The 25834-nt window shown below is 33.2% G+C and overlaps 1 protein-coding gene across 3 annotated transcripts in view; it reads right to left on the minus strand.

The window, feature by feature from the left end:
• Ddx10 (DEAD-box helicase 10) overlaps window positions 1-25834 on the minus strand; it is a 332924-nt gene that overhangs the window by 143159 nt on the left and 163931 nt on the right. For all 3 annotated transcript variants that reach the window (XM_048795730.1, XM_048795729.1, XM_048795731.1), the window contains exons 14-16: window positions 22432-22551; window positions 19621-19782; window positions 10493-10549 (exon numbers count right to left, since the gene is read on the minus strand). In XM_048795730.1, the coding sequence (XP_048651687.1) occupies window positions 10493-10549; window positions 19621-19782; window positions 22432-22551 (339 nt within the window). The remainder of the gene's footprint in view (window positions 1-10492; window positions 10550-19620; window positions 19783-22431; window positions 22552-25834) is intronic.

Here is a 25834-nt window from a genome sequence, read left to right on the forward strand (position 1 = left end):
TAAACAACAAAAAATACTTTCTCAATTCAGTTCCTTCCAAAGGGAAGATAAGTGATGAAAACTATCATATACTATGACAGAACATAATGGCAATTTTATACCCTGGCCTTGCTCAATAAATGGGCTGGAATTTTACAACATAACCAAGAACAAACACAAGATTCTGGGATGCATGTCACTGGCTTTCAACATAAAAGTAAATTCTTCAAGTAATTACTTGGATTTTCTTTTGACTCACCATTTGACCCCTCCCTTCTATTTTTCTATAACTATCATTATCTCTGCCCAGACTTCTGATAAGGCCAGTTAGTTTAACTTTTTCTCCTACTCGCTAATCTAGCTGTCAGAAATACTGAGTTTATTTCCTAAATAGGGCTATAAACTTAAGAGGCTTTGCCTCTTTAAACCTCAGTTTCTTTTATCTTCCTCTCAAGATTATTATGGGGAACAAATTAAATAAAAGTATGTCAAAGTTCCTTATAAATTGTAAGGAGCTCTGTTAGGGTATTATCAAATTACTAGTACAAAGACATAATTATGTTAGCACCCTAACACAGAATCAGGAGCTTTTTATTGCCCAGATTAAATACAGTTACTTGGTGTGGCATTATAGAACACGTAGAATATATAACCACAACACAGCCTTGTAACTTTATTTGTCCACAAGATAATTTACATACATGTTACAGTAGAACAGTCTTATGTCAAATTGCACATCTTCATTCATTAGTATATCATTAACTCAGTATCCTGAAGTTATGAGTGGAGTATGACTATTACTTGTTTAGAATAGGATATTCTGAGTATAACAACAAAGTAGAACTAGATATCAATTTTATATTGTATACGTGTGACTGGAAAAGTATGTAAAATTTATTCTTACTCTAAGATACAGGCAAAGGGAAAAAAAAAAAAAAAAACTACATTGAACTACTCACTACTCTTCCACATCCATACCTTTATGATCTTCAATCATCCAGCCATACAAAGAAAATTCCTAGCATCCAGACTGACCTCTACCTAAACTTTTCAGGTCTCCTTTCCTCATCTAAAAGATGGAGATAACATATATAGAAACTTATAATGCTGCTATGAGAGCAAATGGGACTCCTTTGTTACTAGATATTAAAAGACATGAGGCACCAAAAGATTTTCTCAGTTCCTTCTCCTGACTGCAAACCTATAGGACAAAGTAAAAAGTAGGGTCAGTAACCACTGTGGGCAAAAGAAAAATGAACCCAGTGTGTACAGAGCTACAATATCTTAAAAAAAAATAAAAAAAAAAAATAAAAGTTTTCNCAGAGCTACAATATCTTAAAAAAAAAAAAAAAAAAAAATCAACAATTTCCTATTACTTTGAATCCGAAGCTTACTGTTCAAGTGAAAAAGGCCTGTAAAAGTCAAACCTTTTATGAAGCATTGCCTGAAGACAAAATGTACCTTATTATCTCCTTGATGCCTAAGGGCAAACACTGCAACTACAGGTACTATAACAAAAATGTTGTCCTTTGGGTCTGTACCATACCACTTTAAAATCAAAGAGGCCTGTTTTATTAGTAAATGTCTATTAATTTTCCTTGCTTGTCAGTTATCTTGCTTTGCTGATAAAGAACCGGCCTTAAAAGACCACCTCTTCTTATTTGCTATATATCATCTGTAGCCTTACATCATGAATAGGGCTGAGATTAAATGAATACGGTAGCAATTGTGTTACTTTATCCATCTTGATCTTTGGCTGTGTACATTAATTTTCCCATATGGGCCTTGCTTGGAGGCAGAAGTGTATGTTCCCTTACAGGTATTGTGACTTGAACATTGAGAGATCAGAGGCTTTTTGTTCACTTCAAGGTTCTTGAGTATAGTAGTTAATTTTCAAAACAGTTAAGTATGTCATAAATGAGACTAGACCTCAACTTTCAACTTTCTAAAATTATGTCCTTGATTATATACTGAAATCTCCCAATGCAAAGTATTAAATGAAATTTTGGCTTATTCTTCAAAGTTCAAACTTCATACTAAACCACGACATATATGCAAAAATACTTAAACATGAGATTTTTGGGGGTATGTATTCTTATTTCTACTCTCAACCCTTCAGTGTCTATTTACCAACTTAATAAACTCAATGTACTTGCTATATTTATTGTGATATATTCAAGGTCCTCTACTTCAACTTGTCCTGCTCCACCTGAAGAATCTCTACGCTCCAGGAAAAATTCAGCAGTAATAACATAAGACTTAATGCTCCCTTGCTTATGCTTGATGTCAATGTGGTATGTTCAGTCTACATAGTTTTTATAAATCATACTGCTTACCAATTTCTTCCATTTAATTGTTAGTTCCTTAAGAGCAGGTTAATTTTATTTTGGCATTATGTTGATTGGTATGGTTTGGATGTGAGGTGTCCCTCCCAAAAAATCCTGTATATTCAAAGGTGAAATCATCAGATTATAAGAGCTGTAATCTAATCAGTTCATCCTAATTTGAATGGACTGGATAGCAACTGTAGGCAGGTAGGCACGGCTGGAGGTGGGTCAACAGGGTCATGACCTGGAAGGGTACATCTTCTCTATGGCCTTTTCCCCTTACATTCTCTGTTTCCTGACCCAGTCATGAGCTGAGCAGCTTTCCCCTGCTGGGCTCTCCTTCCATGATGGGCTGTCTCACTTTGGACCCAAAGCACTGGAGTCAGCTATCTATGTACCGAGACCTCTGAAATCTAATAAGCTTTCTCTCCTCTCAGTTGCTCTTATAAGGCATTTGGGTCCTTTGCTCAACAATGACTTAATACTTCTTTCGCTGTGTTCTCCTCAAAGGAGCACCACAAAAATGTCATGCACCTAAAAGGAGCAAAAATCTTAAGGTTAGATAGATGTCAGGAGACAAGGGATTGATAACAGTCATATTTAGAATTTACATACACAGCTCATGTTAAAAGCAATTCAATTAGACTGAAGCCTCTGACAATATACTTTCTAGTTTTCAAAAAAGCTGTATCAATATGAATAAATGGATGAGCTTGAAAGCGTATATCCTCTCCAAATGAAAGAAAAAAGATGACTTTATATAATAAAAATCAAATTAGTCTCTAGTAAGGGGGGAAATTAATGTACACAGCCAAAGATCAAGATGGGTAAAACAACACAATTGCTCTTAATTTTAGCAGAGATCATCTTATAGTCCAAAGACAGATAAGCAATATGATTCTTGATAAGGGCACTTTGAATCGTGTGTGTGTGTGTGTGTGTGTGTGTGTGTTTTCCAAGCTGCAGAGACAAAGTAACATTCGCTTTTGCACTTGGGAGAAATAATTTTGTAAGTTTTAGGAGGTTAAAGCATCACACCTCTTGGAAGAAGCGGATTTAAAAAGAAATGTGTACATGAAGAATATAAATTATTTTCTTTCATAAAACATGGATGACTCTATGGACTAAGGTTCCTATTACTTTAGGAGTTACAAGAGATATCCATAATGCCCTATATTCCTAAATCTACACGTTAAAACCTCTAGCTGAAAGCACACGTGGAAATCTAATCTACCCCTTCATTTAAAAAATCTCTTACATTGAAATATGACATACATTCAGAAAAGTGTTCCAATCACAAGCATATAGCTTGATGAATTTTCACAAAGAATAATCTATATAATTACCATTCAGATGAAGAAATCAGGACACTATTAAATTCTACAGAATCACCCCTTCTTGTGTTCCTTCCTAGCAATGATCCCTTCTTTTCCCCAAAAGTGATCCTACCATACTGACTCTAACCCCAAACATTTTTCATTTTTAAAAAATGTCATATAAATGGGATACAATGCTACTTACTCTTGTGTTTGATTAATTTTGCTTAATATTATATTTGTGTAATTTGTTTCTGTTACTATTTGTAGCAGTATTTCTTCTATGGGAATATAATATTTCATTGTACAATTATCTCACAATTTATCTACCTTACAGTTTAGATTATTCCCAGTCTTTAATGAATATAAATAGTGCTATGTGAGTAGCTTTTGATGTAAACATGGAAGCATTTCTCTTAGGTATATACCTACAAGAGTAATTGTGAGACCAGATAGATACATGCCCAGCTTAGCAAATACTGCCAAACCTTTCTCCAAAATGGCTGTACCAACAAGGAAAAGAAGAGCTTACAGAAATAAAGTGATTTTGCACATAAATATATAATGATTTAGAAGAAGAACCAGAGATAAATTCTGGAACTTATAATGTACTACTATTACTACTCCTTTCTAAACATTTTAGATAATGCTTAAGGCAATCCAAGTGAGAAGACTTATTATTTGAAACAGAGAAAGACAGAAAAGAGACAAATTCTAAATAAAGCCAAAAGACCTCTGCATATTGGATCCTGAAACAGAAATCTGAGGGATTTTTGTTTTGTTTTTTACCCTACCAATTAAATATATAAGCTAAGACAAGTAACTTAAATAGATTTGCCATGCCAAAACTTTTTTAACTGTTAAATGACTATGAAAGAAATCTTTGAATCCTATAACAATAGTAAAGACTTAGGCAAATGAAAAAATATTCCCATATAAAACACTGCAGACACCTGGGAATATCTTTCCCCAAAGCAAGAAAGTACAGCAAAGATGAATCATTTCATATTGATGATAATAAAAGTAATAAGATTATCTAAATACAGCTTTATAGATACTGAACATTTTCATCTGTAATTCCTGAAACGACAAAAAAAAAAAAATTGTGAGAAAAACAAGTTCTTTTCAATGTTATTTTAGGTTATATGTGATTATTCCAGGGATAAGTTCCTATGGCCACTAACTTTTATACTCTTTCAAACACTAGTTTATGGTGCTCAACAGAAGTCTTTATAGTTTCAAGGAGCAGGCAATAAAGCTTTGTTACTCCACAGTCCATAGCCATACAAAACAGAGTAAAAGCTTATCCCCACAGAGCTCTCCTCATCCAAAAAAAAATTTTGCCACTAACACAGGAATTAGTGAATATTATAAATACTTGAAAATTTAGTATCAGTTATACTGTATGACCCATCTCCAAAATAAGAATGACTTTTAGGAATTAGTACAAAATTTTTGTCATTCTCCCTTTTTCTGTGTTCCATCTGTCTGTTATTTCCTTCTCCACCGATTTTTTCCTCCTTGAAAGGATAGAGAGCAAAGCCTCCTCCTCCTTTTAAGAAACAGTATTTGGGGCTGGGATTGTAGCTTAGCAGTAGAGCGCTCACCTCTCACGTGTGAGATCTTGGGTTCGATCCTTAGCACCACATTAAAAATAAATAAATAAAGATATTGTGCCCATGTATAACTAAAAAAAAAAAAATTTTTTTAAAGAAAGAAAGAAACAGTATTCTATGCTTTTCCCCATCTCTTTTCTTTCTCCCTGTGCTCAACTGTTTCAGGAATATGCCTGCTTCTGTTTATATACCATATGACAGTATTCTTGATAAACTATCAGAGGTGCTTTGTACAGGAGACCACAGCAATAGACCAAAGCAAGAGTCCATCACACCTGAGAGGGTCAGAAAAATCTTCACTAATTATTTTTACTTAGTCTTAAAAGAACAGCAGGTATTCATGATAGCATGACTATATTCCTCCATTTCACGAAGTTAACTATAAATAATCATGACTAGAGGAATAATTCTCAAAAAAAGGGAACACTGGACTGGAAGTATCACTTAAATAACTTCTAGCATAGTAATCCAGTTCTTATTCATTATCACCAAAGAAAGAGAAAAAACACACTGCTACATTAATCCCCAAGCAATCCATACCAACACTAGAGTCACAAAGATAAACCTATTTAGGTTTTCATAGCTAATTTTGGTAGATATTAAAGAGAAATAGCAAGTTGTCAAAAACAGGGTATTGTTTATTAAAATAAGGCAGTGTATTTGATCTTATTACAGTATTAAAGCAAGGTATTATGTGAGGAGTCCGCTTAGAGAAGCCAAATCACTTGTTCAGTAAATGATTATATTGGAATGTGGCATTTCTGCACACCAAAATGGAAAAAAATCTTAATTTGGTATTTATCAATAATGCACTGCCAAAAAACGAATAAATGCGGAGGCTTTTATTCTCTGGGGAACTAATACCACCAACAACATTTAATGTCCCATTTATAGCTTTATGTGAAATCATCATTTAACAAATAAGCTTCTGGTAAAATATGAAGAAAAAATATCTTCAAATATCAGGAGGATGAGGACCTTTACTAGTAACCATTCAGTACAACTGTGCCTTTAATTACATAGCTCAGATCAAGATCACACAAGAACCACACAAACAACAATATCATGATTAAAAATGTGGAAAAAAATTTAAAAAGTGAGAAAGTGGCTGCCCTTCATTTTATACATTTTGAGAAAAGAACTAGAAAGGTTAATGATATGCCCCAGGTCACCAAGCAACTTTGAGACATAGCATGCTTTCTAGATTTCAGATATCACACTTTTAATAAATCCTACTCTATTTTCAAAAGTAGTATACCCCTAAGATAATTCTGAAGATTTATTTCCTCAAGTTTCAGCATGGTTGTTCATTTTCTACACATTTCTGCTAAATCCTTACAGCCACAAGAGATTAGTACAAGCAATTGTGACTATAAAAGCAACAGGAAATCTAGCTGGATAATGAGGTAAAACTATATTTCCAGGATTATGTAACTTCTATGAGTCAAAAGGCAATATAGTCTATTGATCATTGCTACAACTATTTTTTCAGATCTCAGTTTAAAATATCTAAGTTATAAGAATATTTGATATTCTGTTAGCTAAAGCAGAAGCAATTCTATTGTACAGTTCAAGTATTTCCTTGATAAAGAAAGTTTTCATTTAAAAAAAGACCATATTTCCCCCAAACAATTAAATATTGGGTCTCCAAGAAATGTTCCTAAGCATTTCATCTTCATATGCCTCTTCCATTCTGGATACTGTATATAATATATTTTAGGCAGATCTTAGATGTGTACTTTAACAAAAAGCTGTATTAGTTTTGGTTACTGCTTTTGTTCTTTGTTTTATGTGGTACTAGAGATTTAACCCAAGACCTTCACACATGCTACACAAAGAGTCTACCACTGAGCTATATCCCCAGTCCTTTTTTGTTTTTATTTTGAGATGAGGTCTCTCTAAGTTGCCAAGGCTAGTGTAGAACTTGGTTCTCCTGCCTCAGTATCCTAAGTACCTGGAATTATAGGGATGCACCACCTTACCTGGCTGAATCAGGTTCTTGAGAGGGCCATTCCAACTTTATTTTACCATACTCATACTTAAAGACAATTTATTTTTAGAACTACTTTCAATGTACAAAGAAACAGATAATCAGTAATCATCATTTCTAAAATTGAAAACCCTCATTATCATTAAGGCTTCACTTTTCTGGGAAATAAAGATATTTCCATTAGCTTTCATTGTCTTCTCCCAAATTTAAAAAAACACCATGACCTCTATATTACTCCTTTATAACAACATGTTAACTGTATGATACAAGAAATAAAAACATTGAGTCCACTCTTTCTCACACTTTCAGTTTCTACATGCTAATTCCTTAAAATAGCTTATCAAGAGGTAAGACCACACACTTGCTGGCATATTTAGTTTGCAAATACCACTTTCTTTTATCATTGAAATATCTTTTGTATATCTTACAGGTCTGGCTCAAAGAAATGCTCTAGACTGAATCTCACTCAAGTATCTCAGAAGCAACATAATAATTACATTTAAATGAAATTAAAGAGAAAAATTTACTTTAAAATTAAGTCACAGAAGTCATTTAAAGCACAGACACTGTAGAGAAACCTGACTATTCCATCACGTATTTCTTCTTACATATCATAAAATTTTGGGTCTTCACCACTTTGTCAATTCTCTTCAAATAATAGGTCTGTTTCCAAGGGGAAACTGAAAAGTCAAGAAAGCTTTCATGTCTCATCACTTTCATTTGAAAAGAAGCTGGGTGCAGAAAAATTGGTTCAAGTTAATTCCTTGGGATCTATCAGTGAGCCTGAACCTCTCACTAATGCCAGTTCTCAGTCCTGGCTACAAACTGGCCACACAGCTCTCTGGTATCATCACTCTTTCTAGAAGCCACCTATCTGCACACTCAGAGGAGGGTGGTGAAATGAAAGCAGCTGAACTATTAGAGAATAATGAAGCACAGCCTCTATCCAAAGGTCATGGCTCAACAGCAAAGCCATGTCATCTGCAGATCCTCTTTTGTTCCTAGTACAATCCTTAGGAGGGTGATACAGAAATTAGACCTTCTCTTGACAAGAAAATCCCTCTTCTTTTCTGGATGCCAGAAAACAAACGCATAGGAAAAACATGAAAGAGGGAAATTAGAGAAGCCAGGGACTTGTCTCAAGCAGTTCACATTTCAATTCACCCCCAATGGAAAAACCGAACTCTTGTGGCCTTCACAGTTTATTTCCCCAGCTGATACAGTATTAAAACCAAATACAGCTGGGCAAGATAGTGCATGCCTGTAATCCCAGCAACTAGAAAGGCTGAGTCAAGTGCACCAAGTCTGAGGCCAACCTGGGCAACTTAGTGAGACCCTATCTCAAAAACAAACAAAACCATGGGCTGGGATGTAGCTCAATGGTACAGGTAGGTCTTGCCTAGCATGCACAGGCCCTGTGCTCAATCCCAAGTAACACATACATACATATTCCCTCCCTTCCTCCCCCTGCCCTTACATAGGGGAATGAAAGAAACTGTTTCTAAGAACAAATCCAGAGAACAGGCTCAGCAGTGAGTGTGATATTTTACAGCTCAAATAATTATGAAAAATTAGGCATACAACATCTATTGAGTGTAAAAAATGAACCATACTGAATAATGCAATTTTCACTTGAAATCTTAAGGGAAATTTGTTCTAGAAATACCAAAACTCCATAAATACCAAAACCTAAAGATACCTAAGTCCCTTATATAAAATGGCATATAACCTACATACATGTTCCTGCATAATTAAATCATCTCCAGATTACATATAATACCTAATACAATGTAAAATCCCATATAAATTATTAAAATGAATTTTTAGGGAATAATGGCAAGAAAAATTCTCTACATGTTCAATACAGATGTAACCATCGGCTTTACTACACTTTCATCTCTGGTTGGTTAAAATCTGTGGACATGGATACAGAAAGCTGACTGAATGAATGAACACGCACAAATACACACAAAGGAAATGTGTAACAGGGCTTTCTTTTGGCTCTAGGGTGTATCTTTCATTTTGTATACTTTTATTTGCAGAAATGAATGTTAGTGAAACAAAAAAGGGCTTATTTTTATGCGAAATATGCAATATTTCTAAATATCAAGGGCGTTCATTAGAGTTAATATTTTCTTGTTAATTTTAAATTCTTCCAACTATAGCTCCTAAGATCTCATTTTCCTGGCATAAGAGTTCACATTTCCATTTTAAAAGCATATGCAGAGGTCACCACCTGCTTTAGCAGTCAGGCTTACATACTGGGGCTTTCATTTTGAGGAACTTTTGAAGAAAGAGTGATATTAAATACTGAATATAAGCAGTCTTTTCATCTTACACTATACAGTAATTGCTTCCCACTTCAGAATTATAGCATGAGTTACCATCTCTGACTTGCTTTCTAAGTGCTATGACCAGCATAGAAAACACACACACACACACACACACACACACACACACAACAAATAACTTTATGGACTTACTCAAGGGAGTCGGATCTTTGGTAACTGCCAAGAAGAAATCATGGCTAGTCAGGCATAGCACAATAAGATACAGCATGAGAAATGACATACATTATTGGGCCCTGGTTCTAGGATATCATTTCTACTAAATGTCTTTAGAATTCAGACACTGCACACTTCTCAGTGTGAAACACCTCAGATAAAAAAAATCATGGCAGCTTATAGATGGTGCTTATAATTATACATATATATTTCAGGGAAACTGTTTATAAATATTTGAATATTATTTGCAGAATACAGTGAAAATGAGAAATATACAGCACTTTCAACTATATTCTGGGAGCTAAATTGTAGCACCCAATGCTCTCAGAGTTACTTACTATCGAGTTGAGTTCAAATAGATCATCTATCTAGTCTAATGATGATAAAGATGAAAATCCTATCAGACCTGGACCATGGAGACAACTGTATTCTGTATATATGGAGGCAAAAAAAATACAATGGGAAAAGTGGTAGGGAGAGTATAGCAAAGCCCAATGAACAAATTATTTTAGATGTGTTTCATGCTGCATCATAGAGGAAACAAATGAATATGAGAAAGTAAATAGGCTACAAGGACTTAAATCCAACTAGAATGTCCTGGTGTATAAATAAATAAATAAATAATGATACTGAAAGACAAGAATTTAAACTCTTGTTTCAACATTACAAAAATTGTTTTTATCAAATATAAATCCCTTTCAATTATATCTTAAGAAAGCTGGCAAAAAAAAATACAATATCCACATACATAAATTCGTACCTTTGCTTGTCTCTTGTTGGCTTCTCTTCTGGCTTCCCTTTCTTTCAGTCTCTTCTCCTAAAAGAAAGATGGGGAAAATTAGCAACATATGAACTTTTATCTATTAGACATAAAACAAATTATTACTGTTTTATTTTTTAAAGCCAACTGATATGTGTAATTTGTTTTTCAGTAAACACTTACTAAAAACACTTACTATGGAACTGGCATAAGTATTAAAAATCACTAAGTATGTGTCAGACAGACCTGGAATTAAATGCTAGGTCCACCACTTACTGGAACTTATTGTGTAGTTTTGAGCTTTATACTTTCTAACTCAAAATAGAATGGAAAGAATTAGAGCACACGGTTTTATAAAGTTGATGTAACAATTCCGAAAATACCTAAGTGATTAGCATAGCATCTGAGATACTACTGATACATAATGACAGAATAAGAATAAAAGGAAGAAAAATATGCAATCATGCCTATTTCCCTTGTCTTCTATTTGAAATGGAATTTAAAGAAGATATAAAATTCACACCCTGAGGGTTCTTAGGAAAGAAACATTCTCGTAAAACATGTTATTTTCATACTTTGCTTTCCCCATTAGTTTTCCACCAATCACAAAATAGGAAATGCACACCAGGATTTTTTTTTAAAGAAAAAGAAACATATATGATATTAAAATTCAAAACAACAGGGGCTAGAAATATAGCTCAGTTGGTAAAGAGCTTGCCTTACATGCATAAGGCCCTGGGTTCAATCCCCAGCACCAAAAAAAAAAGACATTACTTAGCTAAATAGTAAACAGAAAGAAAGCCATTTTTAAAACAATCAAAAATCTATCTTCCTCTCCAAACAAAAGTATTAACAAAGAGGCTATTCCTGAGAGCTTCTTTGGGGGTTCTAGCAGGGAAGCACAGTTACTAGTATACCCTTGTCCTAAAAATCATCCTTTCTCTAACTAGAAAGATGGTCTTCTTCAACTGAGTACACTTCTGGAGGGGTTTACCTAGAACAGTTAAGAAATGGACACCTACCTAGCCAGCCAGATCAGCCCAATCACAGCCAGATTACCTTCATGTCCAAAGAAGCTATTCTTAATCCTAAATTCCTCATATTTTATGTTTTTTAAATGTTAATGAACAACTAGGTCAATGCAAAAAGTAAATAGTTTTCATGTAATAAGAAGAAAATGCAATCATGATTCACTATTGCATTAAACTAAGTCATCAACATGAGAGTGAACAGGGGGTTCTACACTGGGCATTCTTTCATTTCCATTATGCTTTGCACATAAATAACTTCCTTCAGATTCAAAAAACAATCCTAATCCATCACTCTAGAGGTAGAATTGCTAATATGTATGTTTTCTAAGTTTACAGACTTCTTTATGATAAAGTGAGAAGACAAATGTTAAAAGTCTCCAAGAAGATCAAACACTAATGTCAAAAAGAAGGAGTCCACCAGGCTTCTAGATTCAGTTTCTATAGCTTCAGATTACATAGTAAAAAAGCTAAATTCTAAGTGAAGTTGAAAATTCAAATTCAAATGGCTGTTGGTTGAGTTATGTTCCTAAGTATGCCTAATGCTAAATTGTTCTTCTGTGCCTATTCTTTTTCTTCTTTCTCAACTTTGGAAATTATGGTTAGTACTCTGATTTCCAAATAAAGTATACAATTAGCAAGGACATCTGCAATTACACAACTAGACCATTACATTCTAAAGATTACTTGGAAGTTGCAGAAATCAAAGTCAAAGGAAGGAACAAGAGAGCTAAACAAAAACTCAAAAGAGAATTTGACTTGCTTATTGTAAAGTCTTTATTTAGTTACTAGGAGATTAATCCAAAAGCTGGGTCTTCATATGTCATATCTAGTACTTTTTCCAATACATTCTAATAAAAATAAAAATGTTCACTTGGGGTTAAATAGTAACAGATGTGACTTTAACAACCCAAGAAAATAATACTAGTATTTGAACAAGCAGCCAATTAATGCAGTAGTTATTATCAAACTCTATCCCTGAATAGGTTCTCTAATGAGATTATGACAAATGTCCTGCCTCTAAAATAATCTCCAACTTTCTTCAATTTGTGGGGAAAAAATAGGTTAATGGATGACTGTTTCTAAATAATTTGCACCAAAATTTTTCATAAACCTGACACCAATTACTGATTTTCTTTTAACATTAGCAGACTACAAAATACATAAATAGCAAAAAGTATTAGAAAAAATATTAAAATAACTAATATTAATTTTGCTTAGTTGCTGGCTCTAGTTTGTGGTTACATGTATTTATAATTTTCTCTCTCTTCTGTGTTACCTTCCATCAAAAGGACAATTGAATCCTATTATTAAAAAAAAAGTGTTTCTGCTTTAGATACTAAAATTAAACATAACAGTAATTTTATGCTAGTCTACAATAAGAATGACTTTCAAAAGTTTTGTTGCTTAACTTACTTTTAAATCTACAGCTATATAAAACACTAATTACAGAGATCAATAAAATTTTACTTTCCACAAATTTGTATTTGTCCATAAGTACATTATTACCATTTTTGTTATTTTCTTACAAACCGTTACAGTTCTTAGTAATTATCAGCATTTCACTATAAACTTGTATTTGAAAACCTATGTGATAGAATTTATGAGATATTATTTTCCCCATTTTATAGAGGAAAAAAGTGAAAGGCCAAAGTAATGAGGTCACTTGGCTGATGTCAAGTACACAGTGAGTAACAGGCCTGGGATTATCCTGGGTCCATGGAGATACTGCAACATACACTCAAGGTTTCTTCATTCGAAATGTTCATTTAAGGTTGTACAGTCATATGTAGTATTTTTCTCCCACCAATATGCTTAGACAAGTGGTGCTGTTTCTTTTATTACTAATAGTCTGCTACTATGAATCTTTTCATATTTTTCTGACATTTTATGGACTTAATTAAGTTTTGACAGTCTCCTGTGCAGAACAGATAACTGACTACACTTAACAGTCACAAAATTTTGGGTTGTAATTATTCAATAACACATGAGAATATCTGAAAAATGACACTTCAATTTGCAAGTAACCTCACCATCAGAAAAACCTTTTCTATATAACTAAACACTTCTCTATTCTGAGCATTTCATCTAGCCATTTTAATCACAGCAGGAAAACACAATATTGGCAATTTTCTTCTTCTACTGAATTTCAATAATAATTCAGTATAGTCACTAAAAGGTATCTTAAATTTCAGATTTCAATATCAGAATTCACATACGCAAAAGTAATCATTTTTGCCTACTGACATTTTCTGACTGTAGTCTCAAATAGATGAGTGACATCCACAGACATTTACAAAATGGCCAAGACATAAAAGGGAAGTACATTAAAGGCAACCACCTTTCAATACTGGATGAAACAAAAGGAAAATAATTTGAAGTATATCATTAGAAAACTTTTCTTTATTTTACAAGGTTATGTTACTACTCTGCCTGAAAAAGAGACAAGAGTAAAGAGTTCTCTTTAAAGTTAAAAGAAAGTAAAATTACAGGAATTCAAGATTTGGGATATATAGATATAAGGAAGAAAATACCTTTTTTCTTTACTGAGATAAGAAAAAAATTTATAAGGTCATGATACATCAAAGATAAAAGGTCAGAGTACTTGAAGCCAAAATATAACTTAACTTCATTTTATTCAGTAACTTAGGTTTCCCCCTCAATATCATCTGGTTCAAAAGTTTTAAATCCTTTATTTTTCTATTTCATTTCTAAAAGAGTAATGTCAACAATAACTATTTTCTTATTTCTAGGAGAGTACTAATATAAAAAACTATTTTAGGCCACACAAAAAGACAAAATTTTATCTTTAGTTCTACCATGCTACAAATGATTAAATATAAGGACAGCATGAAATTCAATAATAAAAATCAAATTAACAAGGGAAAGGAAAACAGAAAATCACATTTCAAGGTACAAAATACTCCCTTTATAGCTATTATAAAGCTTTTGGCCTCACACATACTATAGGTCCTTATCAGTCCAGAAAAGAACGAACCATGAAATATGACTTTCATCAGCAGTCAGGACAATGTATTTAAACCTTTTTCACTCTCTGACAGTACTTAAATCTATTTGTAGATCTGGAAATAAAACTCATTTTTCAGGAAGTAATGAAAACATGACCCATATGGATGAGTTTGGAGGAACTGTGACAGTTTGGAAAGGAGTAGAGTAGCAACTATCATACAGGGATCAAGGGGATATCTAGCTTTATTTAAGTATTAGAAGCACCTCTTTTTCAGGTAAGAAAATTGACTCAACAAAAGTGCATAAAAGAATGTTTATAAGAATCTTAAAGCCTGAAGGAATCCCCTGCTCTCCAAGGACAAAATCCTAGAAAACCTAAATCCTTCCCAGGAACTCAGAACACAGTAAGATTCTTTTGATCTGTTACCTATTCTTTTAAGTTTCATTTGAACAATATAAAAAAGGAGTCTTTTATATTTAAATCTGAAATAATTACAATAAGAATATGAAGACAGAAAAAAAATTGATATGGAAATAACAATTCACTAGTTAATTTCTTTGACTATTTGATGAGATACTCTATGCCATGTGGCTGTGGGTATAAAGCAATAGACAACAAATGGTTCAATCTCCTGTGACGTCTATCACCCCATCTCCTATCAAATTGGACACCATAAGCACCAAACTCTGCTCTGTGCTTATCAATCCAAGTCTCCAACTAGTCTCAATCAATATAATCATCAATCCATATCTTAAACATTATATGGTGTTTTTAAAAATTCATAAAAAATTAAAATATAAGTTATAAAAATCTCAAAGACTTATTATAAAGTTGATAGATTCAATGGGGGCAGGGAAGAGACATTGGTCAAAGGATGTAATGTTTTAATTAAACATCCGAAATGAGTTCTAGGGATCTATTGCACAACATGGTGACTATGATTGATAATACTGTACTATATGTTCAGAGTAGAGATGATTTTAAATCTTCATACCACAAATACATAACAATCATTTGAGATGACAATTAGACTGATTTGATTACTGTACAATGTATACTTGTAACAAATCACAATATAAATATATATCATTTGTATTAGAACACATATAATACACATTAGTAAATATCTTAAAATAAGTTAAAAACTTTTTAATGAAAAAAATCTTTATATACCAGGGGCTGGGGATGTGGCTCAAGCAGTAGTGCGCTCGCCTGGCATGCTTGCAGCCCGGGTTCGATCCTCAGCACCACATACAAGCAAAGATGTTGTGTCCGCCGAAAACTAAAAAATAAATATTAAAAAAATTCTCTCTCTCTGTTTCTCTCTCACTCTCTCTTAAAAAAAAAAAATCTTTATATCCCAGTTTAAGACTTTAAGACAAGTATAAATATTAGAGTCATGGTAGAAATTATGTAGCTTCCAAAACTTGGTAGGTGAAAACAGAAGTCAAAGACAAGTGTGATAAGAGAGAGGACAAAATAAGAGAAACAAAATGAATACCTGAGTCCTATATTACATAGGCTGAGAACACATCTAAAACTATAATTTAAGATTGTTAACTTTATAAGCTAGAGGGAACAACTACTGTCAGGATCATTAAGAATAAATTCACTTATATATAAAATACCTTTTTAAATAAAAAAATTCATCGTGAAATATTTTGAACAAGCTGGGTAAAAAATTCCAAAAGCTTATAAAACCTAAAATCAATATACATTTTAAAAATATATGTGAAATAGAGAAACATGCCATCAGTTTTATGGAGTTTCGTTTTTTCCATGCAAAATTCATCAGACACATCATTATTCATAATTTTGCATCAAAAGTTTCTTAACCTTTATCTATCTTCATGAAGTAAAGCTTATTCCCAGATTCTAATGTTAGTATTTTCAAAATTCACTGGGGACAGAGAACTCTTCTTAGTACACTTTCATAGAAGTAACAAAATTATGAGTGATAGCCTCCAAAAGTGACAAAATTACATTTGCTCAAAGCAAAACCTCATGCTAGAAGAATATTGTCATCATGGTAATATTAGTAATACAATATTATTTCAACATCAACAATGTGTTCAGCAATTAATTGAAACAAAATAATCTGTTCAGCATTACTAATAGTTTTTTAAGTAAAATTTTGTAACTACTGGAAAATAAGTGAACAAGAAAAAAATGTCATCAAAGCAATATGATTTGTCATGGAGGAAAAATTATAAATGAAAATTCCATTTTCCCCAAAAAGTAAAGGCAATTTTATTCCCATGTCTTGACTGGATCTACAGAGCCAGAAGACCTAACTCTTATTCCCTTGTCATTTTTAGAAATGTACAGTCCAAATTGGTGACTGATTACTCAAATTGAACTACATAATGCCATACTCAGTAGTCAAGTGCAAGTATTCTCCCTGACAGCCCAGAACTGTTTCCACTAACCACCACTACTGCTTCACTATGCCATACAATATACCTTCCCATTTAAAATAATATTCCATGTATCTTCAGGACAGAATCCATTCCATGAAAGTTTGGTGCATAAGTAATTTGAATACCGACACTGTATTTTATACATGTTATTATTATATAAACATATTAATTCCAAAGTGTTCACAAATGTAAATTTTTCTCTTCTTCAATACACACAAATATTATGTATACATAAATGTTACTGTTAAAAATACTACCAAGAAACCAATCATGTGAGTTGAGTATTATTACATTAAAGTTTAATACAGACAACTAATCTAGCTATTGCAATTGTGCCCTATCACAATACTACTTAATTCCCTAAAAGAGGACATTTCACTAATCAGTTAATGGAGTAAGGCAGCTATGCCATGAGCTGTCATATGTAGGATATACCCCTTTTATCTGAAATAGAAAGCTTTCACTGATTTTTTTAAAAGACTTGCTCTTTTAGGTACAGAGATACTGTAGTATCTACTACGTCCTACTACGGTACTATGTAAAGGTCTGGTGATATTTCTTTGAAGTTTATCAGCTCAAAACAACTTTGTGCCTTATTGTGAGACAATCCATGAGACTGTTTGAAGCTATGCTATATTTTAATACTGGTACAAAGAAAATTAAAATTAAAAACTCAAAAATCAGTGAAGCAGAAAAGCATAAACATTATATTCAGAAGGCTCGCTCTCAGGTAAGAAAAGGAGAAAGTAAGAGTATGGTATTTCCATTAACTCCTCTTTGCATAAAAGGCCTCATTAAAAGGAAATAAAAGTAGAGAGCTGTCAGGGTGGGGTATGAAAGACAAGAATAGGCACAAGCAAAAATTTTCAATATGCCTTTTTACATCTTGAATTTTGAATCATGTATATTATTCATCACAAAAAAATACCATAAAATAAAGATACAGATTTTGAACAGTGCCAGTATAGCCAGAGTTAACAATCACTTATTTATACTCTTCCTAAGAGGCCTCATATATTTTAACAGATGACATTCACAGTCTAGACTGTGTAACCACATGGACAATTAGCCCATTTGACACAAAGTTTCTAAAAGTTTCAGAAACAATATTACAAAATTGGAAATAGTATAACTTCTACAAATGGAAAAGAAAGGGGAAGGAGGGATAATCTTACTTAATTTATATTCTTCATATTTCTCTGACTATAACTTAGAAATAATAAAGGGTCAAACCTTCTTACACTTTATTTGCTCCAAGATAAGTACTCTAAGTAGAATGTAAGCCCAAACATAGCAAATTGCTGACAGTCTTTAGTATTTCCAACGATTTTAACAACTTGTTAACACCAAATTTCAATTCAATTTAAAAGAAATTTTAATACAATTTCAAAGGAAGTAATGCAAAAAATGTCTCTCAATAACATAAACATCCAAAAACTACAACCAGTATATTTTTGATTGATTTGTTCTCCACATTTCTGAATGTTTTTCACAACATTCATTTCCCTCCCTAAAGCTTTACTTCATTAACTAATCTAGTGAAATGTCCACTGTTAGGGAATTAAATAGTATGCTTGATAGGGCAATAATATGTATAACAGAAAACTGCCAAGTTTAAGACTATCAGGAACATGCCTATTTAGAAGCATTCCCTCTTAAAAGGTTTCCACTTTTTTTAAGGCAGTGAATTTAATTTTATATTTATTATCAAATAATTGATATGAAAAGAAATTTAGCTGAATTTAATTGAATCTGGAAGTAATACCAATGTCCCTTATGGTAAAACAAACCTTGGTGAATCCAAACAATGAAATACTACTCAGTATTATAAGGAATAAAGTGGTGTTGATTCACACAACTTGGACAATTCTTCAGGAAAAAAAATGCCAAACAATAAAAGCCAACCCCTAAAGGCTACATATTGGGGCTAAGAATATTGCTCTGTAGAGCAAATGCTAGCAACATAAGGCCCTGCATTTGATCCCTAGCACTTGGGGGGTTGGAGGGGAGTACAAAAGGTATATATACTGTGTAGTTTCATATACAATATACTGAGCAGTTTCATATACAAAACATTCTGTGGTGACAAAAACTACAGAAATGGAGAACATGGGATCTCTCTGTATTACTTCCTACAAGTACACATCAAACAAGAATTACATCAAAATAAACATTTTACTAAAGTCATGTGTCACTAGGTGGTTTCACCATTGTGCATACATTGTAAGTAAACTCACAGAAACTGAGAAGGCTCCAACATCACTACCCCACATAATCTTATGGGACCACTATAATTAATATATGTGGTCCATTATTGATTGAAACATTATAGGAATAGGGATGTAGCTCAGTGTACAGCGCTTGACTCACATGTGCAAGGCCCTGGGTTCAATCCTCAGCACTGCTTTTAAAAAAAAGGAAAAAGAAAAAGAAACAATGTTATGTGGGTGTGACTATAATTTTAAAACCCACTAATATTATATGAGTCACCTCAGACCAAAAGCAGATCTATATGACACTGTCAGAGAGATGTCAGTATTATAAAGACTCTCCCAGTAGAAGAACCAAAGGAACAGATAAAATGATGATAGCCACAGGAAAAAGCATCAGAAAACAATGAAAAAAGTCATATCAATTTACCTGAGTATTTATATTTCTTTAGGGACATAATAAATTTCACTTAGTACTAATTCAAAATGGAATGCTTACCCGATGCTTTGCCTTAATTTTCTTCCTATATTCTTCTTTGTCAAATTTGTCCTCTTCCTGAAGCCTTTCCTTTGCTTTATCTAAGTTGATACCACCAGTGTCATCATCCTCCTCCTTATCATTCATGGTGGATTTCTGCATCTGTGGCCACTGCTGAACCAACTACAGACGAGAGAGATAAGTATGGAATGAGAAATAGGAAACATTCACAGAAACCCTTTTCTTTTGTGTAACAACTTTAAAAGTTGTTATATGTATACTCACTTTCTGCCTTATAACTATATTTCTTAAGTTTTCTCACAAACTTCATAATTCAAGTAAGCAAGCCCTCCTCCAATGCCCCACAAAAAGTCCCAGTAGGGGTAAAGTAATGCTGTCATAACCTATTAAGAACACAATAAAACGAAAATTTTACAAAATTATTTGGAGAAGGTAGGCTCAAAATAGAAATGCTTAGTAATGGTGTCCTAATACCCTAGCCTAATCTCCATACAATTCAGGTAAAAATTACCCACGTAGAGTAGGACTTGAGCTGACCAACATGTACCTCCTTTAGGCTACCAAGGCACCTGTACCTCTATATCTTATCATACTGTACTGGTTTACTTTCCTGTTTCTCTTACTAGAATTAACTCCTTGAGGACAGTTGTACCCCAGTACGGTATGAAATACATAGCAAACACTTGCTCAAAACTGATGAACAAATCACCTTACAGCCAATATTACACATAAGCAATGAAATACATGTAAAGGAGAAACTTAGCTTGGATTTCCTGAACTGTTCACATTCAAATGATTCTGTATGTATAATTTATGGACAGGATCAAGGTGACAGGCAGGCAAGTCACTAATCTAAGAGTTGGGGGACCTAGTTGAATGTGTTGGCTTTTTCACTAGCCTACTGAATAATGATGAATAAATTAATTAGTCACCAGTAGCTTGTGTCCTTTCCAGAAAAATAAAGCCATTACTCGGTGATTTGTAGGTCCAACACAAAAATATAAAACTCGACAATTTAGACAAAAATGTTCATTTATTTAATAATTGGTTGCCAGAAGGATGTGAGTAGGTGTCACTGTTTTGGAAAGACTAATTAGCATACAGTCTCATGGAAATTGGAGACACACACCTCACAGACCCTCATGCATCCTTGCCTCCTCTCACTCTTGTAGTCACCACAGGCATTCTTTGGGGTGCAATATCTACAGTCTCAACTTCTGGCAACCAATGGAGGTGATGAACATTACTAAACGACAGGCAATACTAGCAGTTACTGAGCCTAAATCTGCCAAAGAGAGGGGTCACTCCTGACAAAAACACCATCCATTACTCAGACTCCTCATTGTGATTTGTATTGAAGAGGATAAAAAGTGTGCCCTTCTATGGGCTACACTATAAGCAGCACTTTTAGAGTTTTAGATCAGAAGTTTCAGTGTGGTGGATAACCTCCTATTAGCAATAGACATAAACTGAAACATTTTACAGTTACAGATTTATACTCATCTTGAAGCTAACTGGTGTAATCTGTGCAGATAAACTGAGCAGCATACTAAGGAATCTCATTACTATAACAACATTCACTTTATTTTACAGTGAACACCTGATGTAATAGTTCTACATCCTAGTTTAGCCTGCTTCTCAGATGTTTATCACTTTTTAATAATTTTGGCACATTAATTATTTATCATATATAGCATTTTTCGTTTCCAGCAACTTTGAGTCACTATGTATACTGTGTTATTCTTCATTTAATTCATATATCCCAAAATAACATCCAAATCTTTAGTACTTCCAAAACAAAAAGGAAAAACTGGATATAGACTACTTAAGCAGCATTTACATTAGTGAAGATAAAATATATACGATACTTTAGTCAATATGAAAAGCTGTTATTTTATTGGAAAAATAAATGATTCATTCAAGAAATCTGGGGGTTTTCAGTTAGCACTGTTATAGGTACTGGGGACTGATAGTGAACAAAGTCAACAAAATAACTAACTTTCTTTACATCCATTTTTCCTTCACAGAAAAGTGGAGAAGAAATTGACAACAGTCAAATAATAGATTGAGGTTACAAACCAAGCACTGTGAAGAAAAGTTATAAAAGATGAAATAAGATTATGATGTGTATAAGTTGCTGTGTGGTCAGAAAAATTTGCATGTAGTGAGGATGAGGTCATCTGAAATATTCAGAAGAATCTGATATACTGTTCACTTCTTAAGTTAAACCACTCAATATTCTGGATCTATTTAATCATTTAAAAACAAAATAACTATTATGTAAAATAAGGACCTTCCTGTGAAAAGCTTTGAGTTATAATCCCTTCCCTATGATTTTTTAATATAACTGTTTATTTAAAACCAGGCCACAATAAGGGTGAGATAAAGGCACATGTGTGTCTGAGATTACTTAAAGGCAGAGAATTTCCTCCTGTAGCCAACCCAGCAAGAATGTGCAAGAACAGCATCTAAAGCAAAAGACTCTCTGGCAAGACAAGTAGTTGTTAATATTCTTATGCTTGTTCCATAGAAGAATTTGATAAAAACCATGATGAGAAAATCTTATAAAATTAGAATTTATAAAGTTCACTATCATTTTTGTGTCAGCATCACCAAGAAGTATCTCAAGTTTAATGCCAGGAATTCATCCTTGTCCAGAGCTGTAGAGCTGATCAAATGCCTGCAGGGGTAGCTAAAGGAACTGACCATTGTTATACAGAAACACTGGCCTTTTCAAGAAGTAGTCATTAGGAGAGTCAAACTTCTTAATATTTGCAATGTATCCCAGAAATGAAGCTTTCAGACTCTTACCTCCCCTTCATCAGTAAATGTTATTTTCTTATTCACTTTAAAATTTCTCTTCATTACTTTTTTTGCTTCTGCCACTTTGGTTACTTTTTTCTTGACACTGGATTTAGAAGGTTCTTTCTTCTGCAAAATAACAAAACAACAACAACAAAAGACAATCAGGGTAAAGGTTGCTTTATATTAATTTAACTCAAGCAATATACTTTCCAATATTGAGTGCATTTATTGCTCTTGTTGGTAATGAGAAGCATCAAAAACACTGAACAGAAATAAAAAGTTATTAGACTTATTAACTAATGACTCCCCCAATGCTAAAAGGATTTAAATGTGAATTCAATAGGTATTAGATATAAATAAACTTTACATTTTCTTCTATTGCTAGAATTGGACTATCTGAAAATGCTGAAGTACCAGAAACCACATGACAATGTAATAAATGAACATAAAATATAGCTGTCTCTCCCAGCTAAAATACAAAATATATTTTTAAATTCCCAAGCACAAACTTCAATTTCTAGACTATGAAAATGTATACTTGGAAAACAAAATGATTAATGCATCGTTTGCAACTCAACATTCTTCCACCAATTACAATGACTTACTCTACGTGCCCAGAAAAACATCTGTGATGATTAGGCTGTGCCAGAGGTGAAATAAAATAACTCCATAATAGGATAGATTGATCAGGACCAAGTTAATGTCCTAAAACCTCTATGGAATGGTATTAAAAATTCAAAGGCACGCTGACTAATGCTAAGTGAAAAATGCTGAGAACGCCACCAGACATGCGGGGTGTAAGAGATCACAGCACTGTCTGCTTGTAATGAGAGGGTGACAAGAAGCAACATGTGTCTCGAGAGGATTTTTATCATTCTCCTTGAAGATTTCTCATTAGTGGTGTTTGAGATGAAGTCACTGGTACACTGGTTAAGAAAATATATTTGTGCTCAAGCTGTACCACTTACTAGGTATGCTGGGAGAAGTAGATAGTAGACATAAAACATAAAAAGAAGTGCTCAATAAATCTAAAATATTATCATTACATATTGATTTTATGTTGCATGAAGAGAATGTGCCAACTGGATAGGACCTTACTTTGCAAAATACCAGACCCCAAGCTTCCTAGTTTTAAATTCTGTACCATAGGGAACCACCCAAGGAAAAGTAAAATGGTTCTGATCTAGAAAACCAAAAATCATCAGAAGCTCTGAAAAGACATAGATGGGTTATAACCATTATACTGTGGTAATAAATATGCATAAAATTCATTTAATAAGTTGATATGGTTAATGATGCATAGATCAAATGCTTAAAAATAAAACACTATAAAATTATAAACAACTAAAATAGAAGTTTATGACAACTTAGTAATGTATTCTAGTTTTAGATAATGAGGTTTGTTACGAAATAAGCCAGTGCATCTGCAATAACAGTATAAGTACAATAAAGTTATTTTGACACCTTGGTTCTCTTATGTATTACTAACAACACTGTCTTTGTATTCTTGATTCTTAATGAAGGAAAGCTATAGCATTTAATCACATTTATTTATTTCTTGGACAATAATCAACTTATATTTAATAAGCTATTAACATCTTCAATCTTATAAGATTTAATAGCCCATTCCTACAGACTGGAGACAAATGTCGAAGCATAGTGATACCAACAATTGTCAGAACAGAATAAACATCAGTCAAAGAAATAATGCCACAGAAGCAAACTTTAGAGCAAGGTAATGGGTCTCGTTGCAGACCTTCAAAGAAGTCCACGAAACTGCGTGATAACATTTGGAGATATGTGTATCTTTGCCTTTTTATGGTTTATCTTGATTTCTAAAAGGGATTTGTGTACCAACCCCCACCCCGGAAAAAAAAAAGTTATTTTTAAAATTTAGGTAAGCTACTGAAAAAAAAGCAACAGACCTGCCAATGTACAACAGAATAGAGTTAACATACTTTCCTGATAGGCTGTGGTTTTTCTCTGAAACTGCAGAATTATTCACTTATTCAAATAAACACTGTCAACTACACAGAATGCATCTGTTAGCCTTCTGTCACTGACAAAAATATGAGATAACCAACTTATAAAGGGAAAAGGTTTATTTTGGCGCACATATTTATAAAAACATTTCAGACCATGATGGGTTGACTCTATTGTTTTGAGCAAGGTAGCATATCATGATGGGAGCACAGGGTGGAGTGAAACTACTTGGCCCCACCCCCCAAACAAACAAACCTGCTTGCCACTTTTGCAAGGAAACAAACAAGAAGAACAGGATGAGGCTAAAGTCCTACTGTCTCCTCAAAGAGTATGCCTCCAATGACCTTAACACCTCCCATTAAATCCCACCTCTTAAAGGTCCGATGACCTCCCAATAGCACTTTACTGGACAAAGCCTTTATCACACAGAAATTTTACCACAGCTAAGATCCAAATTATAGCACCACCGCAGTACAAACCCAGGACCCAGCAGTACAAACCCAGGACCTAGCAGTACAAGGTAGGTGGGCTCTAAACATTTTGGATCCTAAATGTATCCATGGAAAAGGATATTAAGCAAAAATAAATTTTCTTAAAAAAATAACTATTTAATCACAAATGTAATCATTTGCATTCAAGTATGACAGAACCTTATTTTTCTGTGAATCATTTATATTCTTTGTTCATAGTTCTAATGAATCCCTGGTATTTTATTTATCAATTTGTAGTATCCATTCCTAAAATATGATTCAATATTTTCCTCTGTGCCATCAGCTATATTTAGACTCTTGTCATAAAGTCATTTTAAAAATTCTTTTTTTTTCCCTTGCCAAAGATTTTTTTTAATATACAATCAATTTTATTACTTTAAAATGTTCTCTTTTTAAAATGTTCTCTTGGGTTGTGCCATGTTTTAAACTTTCCAACTAAAAGATTTTTAAAAATGAATTTGCCTTTTTAAAATGCAGGTTTTATTTCCCGCCCCTTGGGTAGTTTCAACAATGGTTCTTAGACAGTAGTTAATTGACATTTTGCATTTCTGTTTGTTAAGACATAAAAACCATAAGAATATATTTACTGTTAGGCAGAAGTTACACTGTAACTACAAAACTGTATTATGAGTACAAGAATAAAATTTGAGGCAAAAAAAGAAGCATAATAAAACATTTTGCAGACAAGACATAAAAAACATCAAAATGTCATGTTTGATCCAATTTGTATTTCTTCTACAACATGTGTCCTAGTCCTTATAAACTAAAATGCTAAAAAGAAAATGTAAAATATGAAATTGATAAAGCATCAAGTTATCTTCAAGGTACAGTGTTAGCCATAGGAAGCTGTTGTTCTAATAGCTCAGAAAATAAAAGAACAGCCACCAGTCTCAAAACAATGATGACTGTAAAAACATTGGCTTTAAGATTCAAAA

The sequence above is a fragment of the Marmota marmota genome, unplaced genomic scaffold (genome assembly GCF_001458135.2).
Source record: "Marmota marmota marmota unplaced genomic scaffold, marMar, whole genome shotgun sequence".
NCBI lineage: Eukaryota > Metazoa > Chordata > Mammalia > Rodentia > Sciuridae > Marmota > Marmota marmota.